Source organism: Tympanuchus pallidicinctus, unplaced genomic scaffold (assembly GCF_026119805.1).
Source record: "Tympanuchus pallidicinctus isolate F22 unplaced genomic scaffold, pur_lepc_1.0 scaffold3, whole genome shotgun sequence".
NCBI classification, from domain to species: domain Eukaryota; kingdom Metazoa; phylum Chordata; class Aves; order Galliformes; family Phasianidae; genus Tympanuchus; species Tympanuchus pallidicinctus.
In genome coordinates this window covers 67,377,054-67,396,472 of record NW_026294747.1, presented here as the reverse complement: position 1 = coordinate 67,396,472, position 19,419 = coordinate 67,377,054, and the positions used below count along the sequence as shown (strand labels likewise).

At 38.5% G+C, this 19,419-nt stretch overlaps 1 protein-coding gene across 1 annotated transcript; it reads right to left on the bottom strand.

Moving 5' to 3' along the window:
• Window positions 1-4,272: 4,272 nt before the first annotated feature.
• RNF32 (ring finger protein 32) lies at window positions 4,273-17,550 on the bottom strand. The gene is made up of 8 exons (XM_052693315.1): window positions 17,392-17,550; window positions 16,068-16,338; window positions 12,347-12,489; window positions 10,709-10,741; window positions 10,152-10,276; window positions 9,903-10,011; window positions 4,892-5,056; window positions 4,273-4,512 (listed from the first exon to the last, which is right to left on the bottom strand). Exons 1-8 carry the CDS (start codon window positions 17,413-17,415, stop codon window positions 4,273-4,275), a joined length of 1,110 nt encoding a protein of 369 aa, XP_052549275.1. The 5' UTR covers window positions 17,416-17,550.
• Window positions 17,551-19,419: the final 1,869 nt, after the last annotated feature.

The following is a 19,419-nucleotide window of genomic DNA, read 5'->3' as shown; positions in this document are numbered from 1 at the left end:
TTGAGGTTGGCCTACTTTCTCTCTTCTTTTCCTCCTCTTTCAGAAAGTTGGTGGGCTCAGGCAGTGCACAGTAGTTGAGCGTTATCTGTTCTGTATTTAAGCAGTGTGTATAACTGGGAATGCCAAGTGCAGGAGTGCAGCTAGATCCTACTATTTTATGCATACTCTGATTTTTAAATTAATTCTTTATGTAGGGAAAGTCATTTCAATGGGGACAACACACTACAGCCGATTTTATAACCTCTTTAAGAAGAAATAAATTTTGTTTTGTTTGATCAGAAAGTTTGTATGAACTGTGAACCTTTAAATGCTTCAACTAAGGCTGTAAGGTCCCCATGCCCTTCCTGTTGGTATTTTTTCATTTTAGTGCTGACTTGAAATAACGTTAAAGGTTGTCTAAGGGTGCAAATATACCTGACTCTTCTCACCTGTATCTTTCAGGACCTAGTATCTTGTGCTCTTAAATGTACTGCTGTTGGTTAACTACCAGTCTGGTTCTGGTTACGTTATTAGCATTTGAATGTTAAAATAATTCTGCTTTTGATCTCATCAAGAGAGCAGTCCAAGCTGACAGCTGCTTTGATGTGGATTCCAGACCAACCTGGTGTGCAGGTGATGTCTGCAGCTGGCAGTAACCTCTGCCACCTCTTCCTGCCTTGCCCAGTGCCCTTCGTTCAGATGAAGTCTCTAGCACTGCCCGAAGAACCTGTGATGCTCCTCCTTTCTTTGAGGCATGAGGAGCTTGGCCCATGGGTTGTCCATCTGCTGCACAGTTCTAGTTGCTGTACTTTTGGATCACTTGTGATTGATGTTCTCAGAGTCTGTAGTCAAAACCATGGGAAGGAGTTTGCATCTTGTGTGAAATTAGGACTGAATGTAACTTTCAGAATCCCCACTGTTTACAACAGTTTTAGGAAACTGGAGCAGAAGAGTTGGGGAGAAGGCTGTAGCTCACCTCTATGCTGACTGTCTTCTTTCTCTTCCATCCTTCTCCTAGTTGATCTTTAGAATTGAACAGCAGAAAAAATCCTTATTTTAAATTCAGTTGATGACGTTCAAGGGCTGATGAAACTGTGCTATGCTTGGCCTTAATTATTGGTTATTGACATCTTTTCAAGTCCATTTATGAGCACCACTGGAGATGCAGCGATGATGTTCTTCAGTCACGAACATATTAGTATTTATTCATTCATTTGCACTTCATCTGTTTTCTGCTATTGGGTTCCATTAAAACAGTCCTGTCATTAGAGTGTGGCCGCTCTAAGAATTTACCAAGAGATCTGAATTTGGAGTGAGACGGAAATCCTTTAGTCATGCTTTTGGCTTCCAGTAACGTGAAGGCCATCTACCTGCTTTTCAGTGCAAGAAGCAACTTCCTTGTACCTGAGATCATGCAGAAGGCTGCTCTTATGAAGGAGCCGATGTATGAACATTGCAGACCTCCATGTGAAATGACCATAAAGAAATGCAGTGTGATGGCAGTTCCTGTGCTGGGAATGTAATGGTTGTGTTTAAATGCCTAAGGAGGAAATGAGCTGATGTATGACATGTTTTCCCCCCAGCCATGGGTTTTCTCAACCTGGGCCAAAACACTTTGTTTCACAAAATCATTGTGGCTGTTTCCACCCTGACTTTATATTGTTTTACAGAACAAATTGGAGCCTCTTCATTTTTTTTTTTTTTTTTTTAAGATGTGGACTTCAAAGTACTTTTGACTAATTTGGACTGAGTCCTGTTGCTTTAAAGTAAGCGGACAGAAAATGGATGCATTTGGGTCAAGAATCTGAAATCTTAACATGCATAAAAAGTACATGTACACAAAAGGAGGGTAGGTGTCCTTTACTTCCTTGGGCTGAGAATCAAATCCTACATTACCTAGATAAAAAACGTGCATTACTCTGAAATGCACTGTCTCTAAAATCCCCACTGAGGAGATGAGAGCACCAGGATGCTGCTGGCCATCCATCACACCTGGCCACCTTCAGGTGGCCTCTGCTGGTGTGTCCATAAGAGTTACAGCACTGAATGAGTGTTCGTGTTGATGTTGCTACTGCTGTCACTGTAAGAATGGCAGCAGGTACTTCTCCTCAGGCACTTCCAGTTTTTTCCCTATAGTGTTACTCATTTAGATTGGTCTGAGTTTTTCTAAATGGAAAAAAATTGCACAATCTTAACTGTATGCAAACCTGAGTGACGTTGAATGGATTTAGTTGTACTTTGTTGGTTCAGTTTGTGCTTAAAGCTTTGTTGAGTCTGTAGTCTTAAGCAACAGCTTTTCTCACATGGTGGTATGTTGGACCAAGGTAAAACTGCTGAAAAATAGCACTCTCCTTGCTAATGCAAACAGAACGATATTCTGTATGAATACCTTCTCCCCACCAAACCCTTCTTAGAGTATCTTAGGTCAACCAGAAATATGTTTCGCAGTGTTCTCAGTTGTGGTTACTTTGCTGTGTTACAAAACTTGATGAAAATAATTCTTGCTGCCTTGGTCAGGTTGACTTTTTTTGTGTGAAAAGCCATGTTTGTAGTTTTTTTCCCCATTGTTTGAAATGTTACCTCCAGTGTTTTGTAGGAAGAAGCTTTTTTTTTTTTTTTTTTTTTTTTTTAAACTGTGTTTTCAATAAAGTGTGATTCATAATGGGGTTTTGATTCTATTATTTAAAGCCATGAGAAAGATCTGTGGCATCCCAAGCATTCTGAATGGTTCTGTGAGTAGTTGGTGTGAATAGCTGCATTCCCTTCCATCCCTCCTGCATTTAATGTATTCTGGGGATTCTCTTACAAAAAATTACGTGAATCTCCATCACATTCCACATATCGTGTACACTGAGGGGAATGACAGCCCTGCTCTTAAAACAAGGATGTGATGAATTCCAGCACTCCAAGCAAGTGAGGATTGTTCATGGAAAAGTATCCAGATTGTGTGATGTTAACAGTACGACTGAAGTGCAATTCTTAATTTCTTTAATGATGTGACGGTTCTTAAACTCTTTGAAACTCTCACTGGAGACTTCAGTGTTTTCTTTAAAAGAAGTCCAAGAATTGTACATTTGGAAAGGACCTGCAGACACCTGAGCCATTCGACTGCACAGGATCAAAAATACTTATGTTAGTCCCTAAGATGCAGGTTCAATACCAGGAATATCTGTGACTTCTGACAATATATTGTTGTTTAATTGTCCAAGATTCCCTAAATGCCAAGTGTAAGAGGTCCTTGCAACGTTTGCAAGCTTTGCAAAGCCTTGCAAAGCTTTAATTTGGTTCTCAGGTGTCCACAGTAAGCAAGACAACTCTTCTGCTTGCGTGAGCATTTCCAAGGCTCAAAGACTGTATTTCCCTTTGTCTTCTATTTCACAAGTGACTTCCCTAGTTCTCTCAGCAGTTTGATGCTGTCCTCTGTAGAAACCTCTTACCTAAGGAACTCCTAGTAGGATATTGATCTATTCTAGCTCAAGTCTTTAAATGCATGTGATGTCTGCCTCACTTGATGCTTGACACAATCTGATCTTGTCAGTGTTATTTGAAAGCTCTCCATTTGAATAGTTAATCAGCCATTGCCTTTTTGTGCAAAATGATCTTTCTTGTTACTTTTATGATTCTTTTGTTGTCACTTTTTTGTAAGTTACACATGGTGACCTGAATTGGTTTCAGCAACGTACAGCTGAAAAGTCGTAACCGTATTTTTATTCCTGCTAAAATAGATGGGTACTTACTGATTCCTTAGTTCTAAGAAGTTCTGAAGTGATCCTTGGGCTTTGAGGGTCATTTCTTATTTGCAAACAGCGAACTGGGATTGGTCACAGTTGTTCAAGCAGAAGCAAGAGCCGGGGTTCTGGTTGGCAAGCTTGGCTGAAGGAAAATGTGTTTCTTGCAGTGACCCCAGTGACCGTACTGATTTTCTTGTGAATGGGAGCCTGTGCTACCACGTATCAGGCATAAAACCACAATGGTAAAGGATAATGGGGGTTCTGCTGAAGGAACACAATACCTAAATGCACTGTGCCTCATCGCTGGGGGAGAGAGATGAAAATGAGGGAAGTTGAAAGTGCCAGAGGGATGGAGACAAAAAATGTCGAGAAAGGTGAAACTGACTGTTAAAGTAGAGCAACAGCACTCAACTTTTATTTCTCCAAAGACAAGGTGAATGCCATTGTACATTTAAAAAAAAATACTTAAAAGATCTGGATCTTAAGAGGTTCCCAAGTTAGAAACATGCACGTGCATTGTCAGCTGTGCTCTGCTGGGAGGTACTTCACTGAACTGTGGGTGTCAACACTTGAGGACCTTCTTTTGATAATATGAGCGGCACAAAGGGCAAATAGGTTGCACTCCCAAGGAAAACTCTTCAAACGCTTCAAGACAGGAATGGTGAAACAAATGTGAACAAGAAAGCAGAACGGTCTGTCGGGAGAACGGATTGCTGGTACCAGAAAAAACACAGGCAGGGTGAGCAGGAGGGCTGAGTGGCGTGATACAGATAGGACAGTCAACTATCTCCTGCCGAAATGCCTAAGTAAAGACAACGACAGATAAACCTCTACAGTAGTGAAGCGATGTAATTATATCAATAAGATTACTAATTAAAGCATTCAAACTTTATGACTGGTGTATTTTGACAAATGAACAGCATTTTCACTCTCAATAGTGTCTTCAGTCTCCTTGGGCTCTTTGACTGAAAAGAGGAGAGATGCTGCTGAAGTAAAACGAGACTTCTGAAGTATAAAAGCTTGTTAAATGTTCCTGATTTAGAATAGGTTATATTAAAAAACTGAACTCCCCTGTCCTCCCCAAAAATCTCAGTTGTGCTGAAGACTGCCATGCCTTTAAAGAGTGTAAAAGCTGGTAAGTTTGGAGTTCTTAAACAAATAAAGAAAAAAAGCCAGCCAACCTGCATCTGGATCTTCTCCCAGTCATTTTCACTGAGGAGTATTTCTTTTCCTTCCAGCTGCTGAAATGCATCCCGACACGCAGCTATAGAAGAATCTATCTTGTGAAGAAAATCATCCAGGTTTATGTCATAAGAACTCAGGAGCCGACTGCTAATCTGTTGAACCTGAAAAGAAAATGGATTGCTGTTAGATTGAAAACTTAATTGGAAAACAGCCATTTTTCAGGGAAGAGGGGATGGGAAGTGAGGGGTGGGAAAATAGCAGCTGTTGTTAGGTCAGTACCTGAACACCTTCTTACTGTTTCACTTCAGTTTTGGGCAGTTTTTCACACCAAGACATGTGCTCCCCTTATAACTGCTGAAAGTGACCCTTCATAGCTTATGATGGAATATTCAAAGTGAACTCTTTTAGATCTGATAGAAACAAGAAGCCAAATCCAATGGCTACACAAATAATAACAAAAGAGAAAAATCCAAACAACAAAAGAAAACCCATCCAACAAACTGCCAACGCAAATCGACCAACCACAGAAGTATCTGAAAAGCTTGCTTAGCATTTAGTTTTCAAACTTTCAGTTTCCCATCTTCTTCTAAAACTACAAAAAACCTCACAGTAGCAGTTGATGTTTTCTAAAAAAAATATATATATACACATTCATGTAATGTGCAAGTATGAGAATGCTTTCCACTGAAAGCTGTAGTTCCTCAGTAGAGACTTGAAGAAGACAAACATTAGGAAAGGGCAGACAAGAAATACTGAAATCCATAACATGAGAGAAGTCAGTTGGTTCTTGATGATGTTTTATTCTTTTTTTAATAGTTTGATCCACTGATAACTGAGACCTGTTATGTCTTATTGTGTTCAAAAATGATCACAGGCGCAACAATGTGTTGAAAGGATGTATCTGCATGTTAGCACCACTCAGCTTTAGTTACTAGTGCAAAGTAATGCTGATGTGCTAACTTGGTGTAGCTAGCTAAAAACAAAATCCTGAGGAGTGTATTTAAATCACAACATGATTTGAAAAGCAGCAAAGTACAGAACTTCCTGTACTTTGTAGTACAGGTTTTATATCTGGCAAAGATTGGATGGATGTTCTTGTGCTTCCTCTATGATTGCTCACTGATGAGAAAGAAAAAAATCCCAATTCTATCTCATGCAAACAGTGATTTTTAGTGGTATGTGTGCAGGAGGAAACAAACAAAAATCCCACTGCACTCCTCCAGCATTTACACTATCAGGTTTCTGAACAATCCCAAATGATAACTGAGACACAAAATAAGCTGATTAAAGTGCAGCGTATTGGTATATCTTTAATGGTTTGTTGTAAATCTATATTCAGTGAAGATTACTAGGAATGTCACTGGTTAATCTGAACTGCTGTCACCTAAGTTCTAAAACTGGACCTGCTCCACACGGTAACATTAACTGCTCTGACTTCTTTTTAAAACCAGACTTCAGAAGGTATAGGATAAGATCATAGAATCATAGAATGACTTGGGTTGGAAGGGATCACCAAACTCCAACCTCCCTCCCCTGCCAACCTCCATATCTAATACTAGCGCAGGCTACCCAGGGCCCCATCCAACCTGGCCTAAGATTACACCTAAACCTTATATAATTCCCAGTTTCTGGTCTGCATCGAGTCAAAGTTGATCGAGATGAAAATACTTTATATCCTGATTTATGCTCGATCTTCATTTATGTCAGCATCAAACACGAACAGACCTGAACTGTTTTGTAAGAAAGCAAAGCCAGGGCAATGTAACTGAAAGCTCAAGCAGCTGCGAAGATGCTTTAACTTTCTCTGTGAGCCTCTCAGGACCCAAAACTTGGGGAAAAACAGCTACATTTTAACTCATCCCTGATCCAGTGTCTATTTCTGTGAATCTGAGAGCAGCGCAATCAGCATGCAGTCAGTTCCAGGACGCAGCCTGTCTCTGTGCACTGTGGGATGATTAGATCGACTGCTGAGTGAAATTAACCAACGAGAGCTGAAAGCAGGAGGCAGAGAAAGCGGCTGAAGCTGCATTAAAGTGAGTCGTGTCCCCTTTCTTCCTGTGCTGTGCTGTTTGTTCCTTTTCCCTCAGCAGGGAGAAGCTTCACTTCTGCCCTTAGCGTGCACTTGTGCCTCTCTACCCCATTTCACTGAGTGATCCTGAGAGTCCCCTCATGAGCTCCTTTGCACAGACACTGTAAAGGAGAGAGAGGAAAATTCTTTTCCTGCCTAAGAGGACTGCATTCTATTACGTTCCCTGCTGCTAAGACACTATCTGCTTTGAGCTGCTCCTGTATTTCCTGCAGCATGGCCTGACCCAACCCATATCCCATCGATCAGCAAATTAAGCCTAGGGTTGAGAAGGAAGAAATTTTAACTAAAATGTAACCCCAAATTTATGTTAACTGGCAAATCTGTACTATCAAAATAAAAACAAAGTAATGAGCACTTCATATCATTTGTTAACCTTATGTTAATATGTTCTAGGATTTAAATATTAAACCCTGCTGTGTAACAGCCAGTCATTTCTTTTTCCAGATCTGAAACTAACTGAATTTATTTCTGAAAATGCCATACCTCTACTTCGTCTGTAACTTCTTAAAACATGAATAGCAAAACATAAGCAGAGGATTTGAAATACTCTCTTGGTATGCAAAACTCTTCAGTTTTGTTTCAGTCATCCGCAGGGCAACACAAGGCTATGATAAAACAAAACGGTGAAACAAAGCACCGGCATGAACTTTGTCCACAGGGAAGCCTTTTAAAGTGATCCAGTGTCAGCAAATTGCTTACTAATGTGTTGACTTATGGCAACCCTCAAAAGTAAAATGAAAAGGCTGGAATTTACAGCATATCAATGAATCAGTTGATAAGCTTTTACTGGTTTAATATCCTCCTCGTTTGGCTGCTTGGAGCCACTTCAAGTTAGCAACAGAATGTTTACCATCTCCATGTGATAAAGGAAGTCAAACGACTAAACAAATTTTAGGACCATTATACTGTTTGGTGAGATTTAAATTAAAATTGTTGGGAGAAATCACATAGAGGGGGAGAGTGAACCTAAAGTCAGCCACCCCATCTCACAGTGACTTACCCAGCTTACTAAACAACGGTCAACACATTTAGCAAAGCTGGAGATAATGTAATGCGTTTGAAAAGATTTAATTGCACCAATAAAAGGCTATGCCTCAATTAAATGACGTGCACAAGTGACATTTATGGATAGGATCAAAGAAATTTGCTACCTCATATGCTGAAGCAACGCCCTGTTTCTGTGTGCAGTAGTGCTAAAAAGTAGCACGCTTTGGTTTCTGACCTTTTGTATCTCCTTTGATCTGAGATATTAGAAATTTTAATCATAGGTGTAATAAGTAATATCACACTAAAATAAGTGCTAATATTTCAGACTTCATTTTTTATTTTGTGATATTTATCTAAGAGCAGGAAACTTGGCATTTAACCTTTGTGATTCTTCCAGAAGAGGCAGGATTATTAAAAAATTGACTTTTTTTTCCACTTGAGGTGCTGTTTGATTATGCTAACATTTAGGAAGTGACATTTTAAAAGCGCCACAATTTTTTTGAGCGCTAAAATTTATTTTAGAAAAGCTTTTTAGCATCTGGAAATGGATGGATTCTCATGAAAAATTTCTTCAGTGTTTTCTTTGACCAGCACTTAAATGTGTAAGAGTTAACTCCAGGAAAACTCATCTGTCATCTGTCATATATCCTTAAATCATAATTGCCACCAAATTCATTTAAACCTAGCTAATCCAGGTTTAAATGGATGCTGTGGATGCCCCATCCCTGGAGGCATTCAAGGCCAGGCTGGATGTGGCTGTGGGCAGCCTGATCTGCTGGTTGGCGACCTGCACATAGCAGGGGGTTGGAACTGGATGAGCATTGTGGTCCTTTTCAACCCAGGCCATTCTGTGATTCTATGATTCTATGAATCCATGTGTGACTACTTTATACATTTATTCTTAAGTGAAAGTGAAAAAGTAGCACCCATTTTGTTCCCTACAAATTCTGAAATACCTTGTATGAGAATGATTTCCCAATGCTGTGAATGATACATGAAATCTATGTTAAAGATTATCCTATGGTTTACAATCATCTGATGAAATGTAAGCAGTTTTATCAGTTTGTTTACCCCTAAAAAGAAGTTCTCTAAGATAGGGGCTCTATAAGCTAACACTCTGTGGGTAGTTCAATGACATCTACTGTACACATCTGTACTCAGCTGAAATTTTAACAAGTGATGCTCAGCTGGAACTTTCAGCATATTTAGAAATGTTCTTCAGCTTCCCTTTACTGAGACAAGGTCTGTAACTAAGGCTGGTATTTTGAGCCCACCAAAAGTGGGCAGCCTTGTTGGGAAAGAGGCAGACTTTGTTTCCAAAGTCATCCATGCAGAAAAATCTGTTTCTGTTGACTGTTATCATGATACTTGTGGACAGTCACAGTATACTGAAGTATGTAGTCACTTCTTCCAAACATAAACGTTGAAGCACCCTCCATCAAATCCACCTCCAGTGCTGAAGGACCCCCCACCATCAGCCCGATTTGGGTTAGAGCAGAAGCTGGAGAAGAGCAAATCCACAGAATGGAGCCACCCAGTTCAGTGCCATGTGAAGAAACAATGACAATGCAAAGAAGTGATGATTGTTTATGGATTAATTAATTTCTTCTCTTACTAAACCGTGGCCCCTCATAGAAAACAGATTACTGTGCCTAATCACAAAGAGGAAAGAAATACAGAGTCTCACAAAAAGCCTTGCTATACATACGGAACAACATATAGTATACTACATATTAAGTTAGGCCTTAAGAATCTAAATTATTTTCCCTACTTTTACACCGAAAATAGGGTGGGATGAGGAGACTAACAGAGTGTCTCCAATGCTGCTTGCTTGATACGAGTGACAAGGAATAAATGAAAGGGTACAGAGTTTAGACTTAAGGGAGCTGAATCAGATCAAAGAATGGACCAAAGAAGCAAATGAAACATACCTTTTCCTCAAAAAACCGTTTCCTTAGTTTGCTGTCTTTAGGAGGCACTGTTTTTCTCAAGTTTTTATACCATTTTTTAAGAACGTATCCCCTCCAGGAGGCTTGAATTCTGTAAGAAACAAGATTGCGCAGGAGGAAGCTCAAATTTACATTATTTGACTGTTCAGTTCTTCTGTTCAGTTTCTCATTAAAATTTTAATTCAGAATATTATTTTGAAATAAATATTGCCCAGTGATGGCACCTCTTACCTGATTGCACACTTTATTTTATACAAGCGGGCCCCGTCATGTATCACTCTGGTCTGGTACTGCTTTTTCCTGCACATAGGACAAGACTTTTTGCCCGTAAATTTTTCAAAGGCTTTCAGACATGCCTGAAAAAATCATTGCAATTATCTACTACGTATTTGATATCACTGGGAAGAATGAAAGCGGTTAGATTACAGAATGTAAAAAATGTTTATTCGGCAAGCCATGAACACCATACAAAATGTATATTTTTATAAGGGAAATGCTAAAAATATTGTAAATCAGTGTACATTCTCATGATTTTTTTGTGTGTTAGGCTGTTCTTGTTTTGTGTATGTAACTCAGTTACAAATGATGTTTTCCCATAAAGTTTTAAAAGGACAATACATCGGGATAAAGAACCTCATCATTCAATAGCTTTAAATTATACTTCTTATCTTAAGAATCTGGAATTAAAGTGCCTTTTCAAGATGGTTACATTAATTCACTGAGATATTAACTTAAGTAACTTAAAACACATACTGTATGCCTGGATTGTTAAATAAAAACATACTCACTTTATGGAATACATGGGAACATGAAAGCAACACCTGTTTTACAAAGAAAAAAAAAACAGAGAAAACTATCTTTAATCCATTCTAAAAGCTGAAGAGTGAAAAAAATATTGACAATGAGGAAAATCCTGACTGCCTGAAAGCTCATCACTTTCTTCTGGTGACTAGTGCATTATTTCTGGTAAAAATAATATCTGTCTTCTGTAGGAATTACTTAATAAATTACAGCTTAAACCAGTGTGTGAATTCGGTGTTAACAATACACGGAGTTGCAGAAAGTGAGAGATGCCAACTGCTCTTAACTAGAGCAAAACATTCTAGAACAAGTATTTAAAATGAAAGGTGATTTCCCCCCCCTTCCCCATAAAAACATGAAAGTTCAAGCAGTGATATAAATCAAATGCAGCATTTCATACATTTAAAAAAAACCCCACCAAAATACACAAAAAGATGAAAAAACAACAAGAAAAGAGAAAGCATGTTTGTGGGCTACAAGAAAACTTCACCTTTATATGACCTAAGTTCCCACCAAATGCTGATGATTTCCATCCTCACAAAAGATAGAGTTGGACAAAAACAGCAGTTAGCTCTTAGAGGAAGGGAAAATTGGGGAAGGAGTGGAAACCAGAACAAGTAGTTTGCACTATTGAGCAGGCAAACACAAAAGGATTAATGGCTAGCGGCCAGCTGAAGGGAAAGCTTTCAGATACAGTGGCTTTTTTTCCCTTGAGGGAGGAAAGCTAACAGAAATTCCGAGGACAAAAAAAGAATTCCAGAGGCATTTCCCTTTTTGTGCCAAATCTAAAGTAACCTTCTTAATTACTGCTGTCTTTTGCTCTCTCTTGTCCAGCTTTAGACTTCTAGGATAGAATGGTCTTTTGCCAGATCCACCCCACCTGTCTTTGGACAACTGCACACCTACAGTTAATGTTCACGTAGACAGAAGCAAAACCCTTCCACTTAGGGTTTGTGAGAGCAGCACTCCTCTTCAATCAGTCACTCACCCCTTTTGCTTCACATTTTCAAGATGATACATGAGAGGATCTAATAAAGCACGATGGATGTGCTCATGCTACATGCGTGGCATTGAATAAAGACACCAAGGTAAAATGTTACCTGAAGAAATGCTCACATAACTAAGAGACTGAATAGTAGTAAGAGCACACCCACTTCCATTTTCCAAGTGGAAATAACTGCTGAATTAAACTACAAAGTAATAAAACTTGCGAGAAAGCAAAATATAACTTACATTGATGAATTAATGCGTATTTATAATTTTGATTAACAGAGCCAAAGTTCATATCTAATGGGAGTTTAAATGGAGCAAAATATAGCCTATAATTGCTTTGAAAAAATATAGCAAAAATGCTGATTACCTTTTCCACTACTGTCATAATCACGTCAGTGAACAAACATTACCAACCTTTCTCTACCATCCCACTTGCAAAGTACACCGGAGTTCACCAACATAGCAATATACTGCTTAATACTAAGTACTTAATACTAAAAGCTGCTGAATACTAAATGGCATCTTAAAGTTGAACCTCTCAATTCTTCTGTACCTCCAGCTAGTGACATTTAGGAGTAACTCTGGAAAATCTTAGTTAAATACAATGGTGTAGTCCACGGTTACACACGTACCTGAGGCTGAAGTGCAAACTCTTCCCTGCATATTGCACAGGGCTGGATGGAATCTCCATGCTGTATGGATCTCTGCTTTATTTTTGCCCATTCTTCAGCAGTTAGCGGAAGGGAAGGGGGCTCAACTAGTCCTAATTTCTGAGCTGCAAACAGTAAGAACAACAAATCACCGGATAAAATCCACTGGCGGATGCAGATAATGGATGTTTTCCTTGCGAAGTTCATTGATCATACATTTATTTAAAAATAATGTGTACAAATGCTTCATACAAATTTATCATCTCACAAACCACTGGCTGGCAACATACTTCCTAATAATGGCTAGCTGTTTACTAATTTTCAGAACTTCTTTTAGATACAAGATTTATATAGGGATTTTTTTATGTAAGCTTCTATTTGCCAAGTAATATGAATGTGATTCCTATTCACAGCTACTAAGATGGGGATTATTAACTATGCAAAGTAACAATGCACAGTAATACAATTTCAAAGTGTCAGTACAAACAGAATCTGTTAGAACATGTTCGTAAAGGTTTATTTAACTTTACATTTCTGCATTCTTGAAACAAAGAAAAATGAATAAAGTGGTATAATAAAAAAACTGATGTAAAATGTGCTGATGTAAAAATGCAACATGAGACTGTGATGGATAAAACAGAAGGAGCAAAAAGAGACAAAAGAGATGGTCACAGGACACCAGTTGCAGGGGCATTGTGAATGCTCAGCTAGGCAGTCTCAGATGATAACTGTGAAGTATCATGCTGAATGTCCATGATAAATCTGTCTTCTCAGAGAAGGAATTTGTGAAAATACAATATTTTCCCCACTTACGGGATATAGGCCAGGACCAGTAAAAGAAAAATGCTAGTTGGTACAGTCAAGAATAGACCTATGCTGTTTTGAAAAGCAGAGGAAATCTCTATGGGCTGAATGAAGATAGCGGAGAAATGCGTGAGGTATGTGCAATAACCTAAAACATGAGTCCATGAGGGGGCATCCATCATATTTGCTAAAATCAGAAAAGAAGAGGTATATTAAATAGTTAGAATGTAAAGCAATGATGCTGAGTTATAAGTGGGAAAGGGCCAACTCTTTTACTTGTACCACAGAGCAGATCTAACCAAACTCTTGGCATAAAGCGTCCTCATAACAGAGAACATCCTTCAAAGACACCCAACAAATCTGATTTCATATCTTACCTTTACTAAAAACAAAAATCAAAATAGCATCTAAGAGTATCAGTGGACGAGTATGAAAAGAGAATCCCATCTGGATGGTCCAATAGACAAATGTGGATAGTCTTTACAATGATAGAATCTGGATACACTGCAAACCAGTCACAGTGGAAGACAGTATTACAGAATAAAAATGCCTTCCCTTTATTTTCTTCCAATCACTGTGGTCAAAAACCGTTTTAGGGAAGACAAAGGGATGGCACAGGGGAAGCCCTTTGTACATGCCTGGAATGAAAGAAAATTAAAAAAATTAAAGAAAGCTTATTAAAAACTTCCACAAAATGATGATTGAAGTTGCCAAATAGGAATTGGAGGCAAAACTTAACTTCTAAATAATATAAACCAGATGGGATATTTGTGAGGGACAGGTTACACAGGTGTTTAGAAAGAAAGCTATTACACAACACAGTTGATGAAGGAAAACTGGCAGCAGGACACAGAAGAAGTGATATGTGATTGATGTAAAAGGCTCTGTGAAGATATTTTTGAAGCAGCACTTGGAATAAATATAAGTAACGAAAGCCTACATTTATCACAGCTCAAGAGATCCAAGAGTTTTCATCCTTATGCACTGTTCAGAAGCCCAACCTGCTTACTGACACACTCACTTTACAACTGAGCTATTTATCCTAAAACGAACATTAGCAAAGTAATTACATACAATAACCTCTAAGCCCTTATAATTAGCTTTTAGGATGCAAGCCCCCGTTGAGAAAAATTTAATGACCGAACCCTCGGAGGCTGTTTGATTGCCTACAAACTCAAGAAGGAAAAAACGCATTAAATTACATTTTCAAAGTTGCTTCACAACTTAAAGGTTTAAAACACAGAGTTCTTAAAAAGAGAAAGTCTGACACAAGCATTACACATTAATGAGAGATTACAGGTGAAAATACTAATAAGCCAGCACAGCACAGACACAATGGCAATGACTTCTTAAAATCTTTCAGCACATTCTTTGGAATCAGTTGCACAAACATTCATATGGGATCTCTCAGTCAGTGCTGGGATTTAAGGAGAAAATACTTCGCCTTATAGTTGCAGAGAACATGCTCACACTTGGTCTGCATTTTTTCACCACAACCTTTAGCTTCCAGAATCACTCATTATTTGTATTTGCGTTAACCCCAGTAGCTCTCTGCTGGCTTTGCCCCCGGAATCCTCTCCTCTTTCAAATTCCTCTTCAAACGGCACCAAAGAAAAAAACCCTCCCATCTTTAGAAGTACAACCAAGCAAACATACTAATAATCACCTTGTCTTACTACTTTTGTCCAAACGCTTGCTACACTCACTTATTGTGTATTATCTTAAGTTACCCTCTCAACCTCACTCTGATTCCAAAAGGCAGATGCCTGTGCTTGTATGGAGCCTCATTGATTTACATGGTTCTCTTTAGAGCTTGGACTACTGTGACAGCTCCTCCAGCAAAGGCAACATGATCTTCAGAGAGGCCCCAGGGCGTTTTTATAAAAAAAAGAATAAATAAAACAATTATTAATGATGATGAAATTCATGACGTTTAAAACTGTAAATTGTGGAGCTGCAAGACTCTGAGAAAAGACTAATGAAGACAATCAAAAGGATGGAGGAGAGATGATCAAGGCAAGAATACCCTAGAAACACTTAAAGGGAAGCAAAGAATGGAAACTGATTGCTAGGAAGCACATTTGGAGCCCTGCTCTGCTGAGACACTTCATGGATTTCTGTGTGTTTTTTTTTTAAAAGCAGTATTATCTGTCACTGCTGTACAACTGCGTTATTATAATACTATTTAAAAGTGAGTTTTCTCACCAGGCATCATTCCAAGCCCTCACATCTGTGACTTTTATCTTGTTGCATGTTTGTTTCTAAATTTGAAAAAGGTATTTAGCTACAGGTGTTAATTCTTCCTGGATTTAGCCCCAGGACCATAGTAAAAACAAACCTTTTTAACTTTGAGTGAAGGTGGGTATATATTAACAGAATACATTTAACACAGCACAAGTGTCTTTTTATTGAATAAGGAATAAAAGAAACCATTTCAAAAACACATAAAAATCATCTTATTCATACTGCAATCTCCAAAATAAACACAGTATTCTAGCTTAAGATGCGAATATAAGGTAATGAAAGTTACCATAGTCAATATGCAAAGCATATTAAAATGGTGGAAAAGACTTCCTGCCTTTTAATGAAGAATTCTTCTTCCTCAAGTTGCTCTAGGTTTTTTGTTTGTTTTTTTTTTTTTTTTTTACATTGACTGTCATAATGTCATAATAAGTCTTAATACATTTCTAAAGCCATATTCAAGCCACTGATGACAATTCCACTGCTTAAATGATCATTCACATGGCAGCCTAAATGATCAGATAATGACAAATTTAAAAATAAGAACTTATGCTGTTTAGCACTGAATTGCCTTATTCAGTAAAAAGATTAGATACTTCATGTTAGTTATTGTAAATAAAGACAAAAAAATCACAAATGAGAATACACAGAAGTTTACCTAAGGTTAGCCGTGGAGGATTGGGATCAAGAACATACTCCTTTTCCTCATCTTCTTTATTCTTCTGGTGAGTGCTCTTTTTTTGTAGCCCAGTGTCTACCACTGCTTTGACCGTCTCTTTGTTCACAAGTCTGTAAATGTTCCTGATGTTCCTTGACCTTGACTTAAAAGGATCTGCTAACGAAAGACCTTGGAGCTGATGACTGTGTATTATATGATCCTGCAAAGCAACTGCAGAAACTGCTATCCCCTCTCGTTCAGAGGCGAGGCCCTAGCAAGGAAAAAAAAAAGTTTCCATAATTATTATTGCAAATGATCTAAAAAGACATATGTGATACTAAATTAAAAGAAATCTCAGCCAAAGTGTTTGAATTGTCAAAGGCTTTTATCCACACGCAACTTGCTTACTTGAAGCCTAACATACAATTACAGTGACACGAAGTCTGAGATTGATGCTTCTGACACATCCCAGTTTTAACATACAAAAAGTAAAATGATATCTTTGATTTGTTGTTCATATTGAATAAAATAGCAGTAGTTTTTCAGTTTTAATTATGGAGTCCATAATCATTGTATGCAATAAACTCATCATGGACTATAAAAGTCTGGCGTGCCCAAGCACATTTAATTTCAATTAAAAACAATCCCAAGGGTAATGTAGTTTTTCAGAACACTAAATATGAGAGATGCTCTGAAAGTAATGCCTCCTATTTTATTTTGTTGGCCCAGAGCATCAGAGGTGGATGTTGGTGATATGGCAGCAGAGGCTGAACCTTCCTGCCAATATTCTGTTATGTTTTTTTTGCTTTGTGACAGACAGCACAGAGGGGCAGCCAGACACTATGGCATCTGAGACAGAAATGAGTACGAAGAAAAGGGGAGTCACTGAATTCCTCCAGGAGGAAAAAAATGGCACCCATTGACGTTCACTGACCCTTGCTGAATGTTTATGAAGACCAAAGAGTGGACATCAGAACAGTGATGCATGGTGGGTTTCAACGGTGACAACAGTGTGAAAGACAAGCTAAGCTCTGGATGGCCATGCAGATTTTCATGAGCGTAGCATACAGGGTCTTGTTCATTGCTGGTAGAAGTGCATAGCTAGTGGTGCTGACTATGCTAAAAATTAGTGCTTTGCAGATGAGAATTTGCTCTATCAAACAGTGATATTTTGCTCTTTGTTTTATCTTCCAGGGAAATAAATAGGAGGCATTATTTTTGGAGAGACAGGAATATATTATTTTTATGCAGGTAATGGGTTTATCTGCCTGCTCCTACAGTTCTCCCCACCCTTTTGCCTTCTTTCAAAGATGTGCAGTCAAACCTTGTAAAAACGATGATCCTCCATCGATCGTCTCCAGACAGATCTACAAAAGTCAGTTGGCTCTAGGAACAGAAACGTTGCCAGAAATGCCTGGCAACAAAAGGCCTGGGCGGGGCAGAGAACCTGGAGTGCTGGGAATGCACAGCCTTCAGCCAAGTGTTCTGCTATCAGTGCTGTGTTAGCACCAGTGGGGTGTTTATCTACGATCTAACAAGGATAATTTCAATCACCAGTGGCTCCAGCCTGAAAAACCCCATGAAGTTGGATAGAGTGGTTGTTGTGGCTGTCTCTCTTGCTGGGTGAGGAGGACTCACATTTTCTCCTGTTAACCAAAACAAGGCTATCCCATTTGAAGGTGGCTTTGAGAGAAGGAACGCAATTGCCATTTTGTGTGACTTGCAATTTTGGCAAACCTATGGAGTTATTAAAAAAATAACATATACAAAGAGAAGAGATGAGCTGTATCCATAAAGATGAAACCAAAGACCCCTGTCACCTGGTGTCCTGTCCTCAGTCCCGGCAAGAAGTGGTGGCTCAAGGGGACACATCTCCTGCTGGGACTTTTCAGGATTTGGACCTAACCTGAGCCAGAAGCACTGCCTTTCTTTGTGATAACCACTGGTGTCCACCTCTATGGCCCAGAGAGATGAAGTGCAAAGGTATTTTTAGCCCCTAATATGAGCATAGGCTTTCACTGGCTCTTTCTCTTGGCGTTCTCACTTGCAGATCCTTTATCTCCCAAGCAGAGGACAGGCACAGATGCTGCCTTAAATCCAGGTGTGCCGTTTTAACAATCTTTTGGGTTTAAATAGCATTCAAAGTCCTTCTCAAGCGCTACTGACCTAAAAAAAAAAATCATTTTCTTATCATTTTCTTGTAGAAGTGACATTTTTCCAAGAGAAAGTAGTGATGTTGTCCTAAGAGTAATCCTTTGAGCAGAATATAAATGGAGTGATTAATCCACTGGATGCATTTCTTCTCTGTAATTATAAGTAATTACTTTAAATTCAAATCTGGAAATGAGAATACCTCTGTAGTGCAAGGGAAGATGTAAAAAAACATCTGAAGTGGCTATAATGACATGAAATCACCCTTTGTCTCTGAGGACAGAAAGATAAAATAACAGTTTTTAAAGTGAGCTTGCAAGTTTGCCTGAGACCCAACCTGACTCAGTAATATCATAAAGGGAGATTTTATAATATATGCTTTTAAAGATATTTTTAGTACTGAATTTTACCAAACAAATAAAGTACAAAACTTGTTTTTGTGCTGTCTAAAATTTATTTTGAAGTGTGAATGCTGTAAATAGCTGCAAAATAAATCTGTTGTATTATAGAAAAATCATGAACTATGCATCAATTTTAAAACAAAAACACTAAAAAATGTACTTCTTTTAGCTTCACTATTCATCATCCTTGAACTCAGTCTGGCATTCTCGTAGTTTTTCTGTATTGCTTTTCTTTTTTCTTCCCTGAATCTTTTACTGAGTTTCTCAAAGTTGCTAATAAGCAGAGAGGTTGCTTTCTTTTCCATTTCTGTCATACCTCATTAAGGTGATTTTATACACATGTATGCTTAATTAAGGCTTTTCATTAAAATAAGCCTTTAATCCAAAGGTGCTGGGCCTTAATTGAAACTCAGAGAAGATTAGTGTCATCTCTTATTTTGGTTTGTCCTGTTACTGTACTTTCTGCTGCTTCTAAACTGAAATGTTTGCATTAGCCCCAGCTGATACGTGGCCAGAAATAAATTAAAATTCATACTGCAGTCTTCTGGAGAGCAGCATGCCTCAGTAATTGCCATTTCTTATTAAGTGCCACCTTTTACTGAGAGCCTCTGCTTAAAATGCAGAAGGTTGCTTTAAACACTCGAAGGACATTAACATAATGAACGTGCTGCCTGCTCTAAAGGTGACTAATAAGTGATGGATGATATCTGTTTTTATCTATGTGTATCATTTGAAAATGTAATTGTGTTTTTAAATAGTGGTGAAATCACGGGTCTGCCTAGAGGGCATAAGTGTTGGAG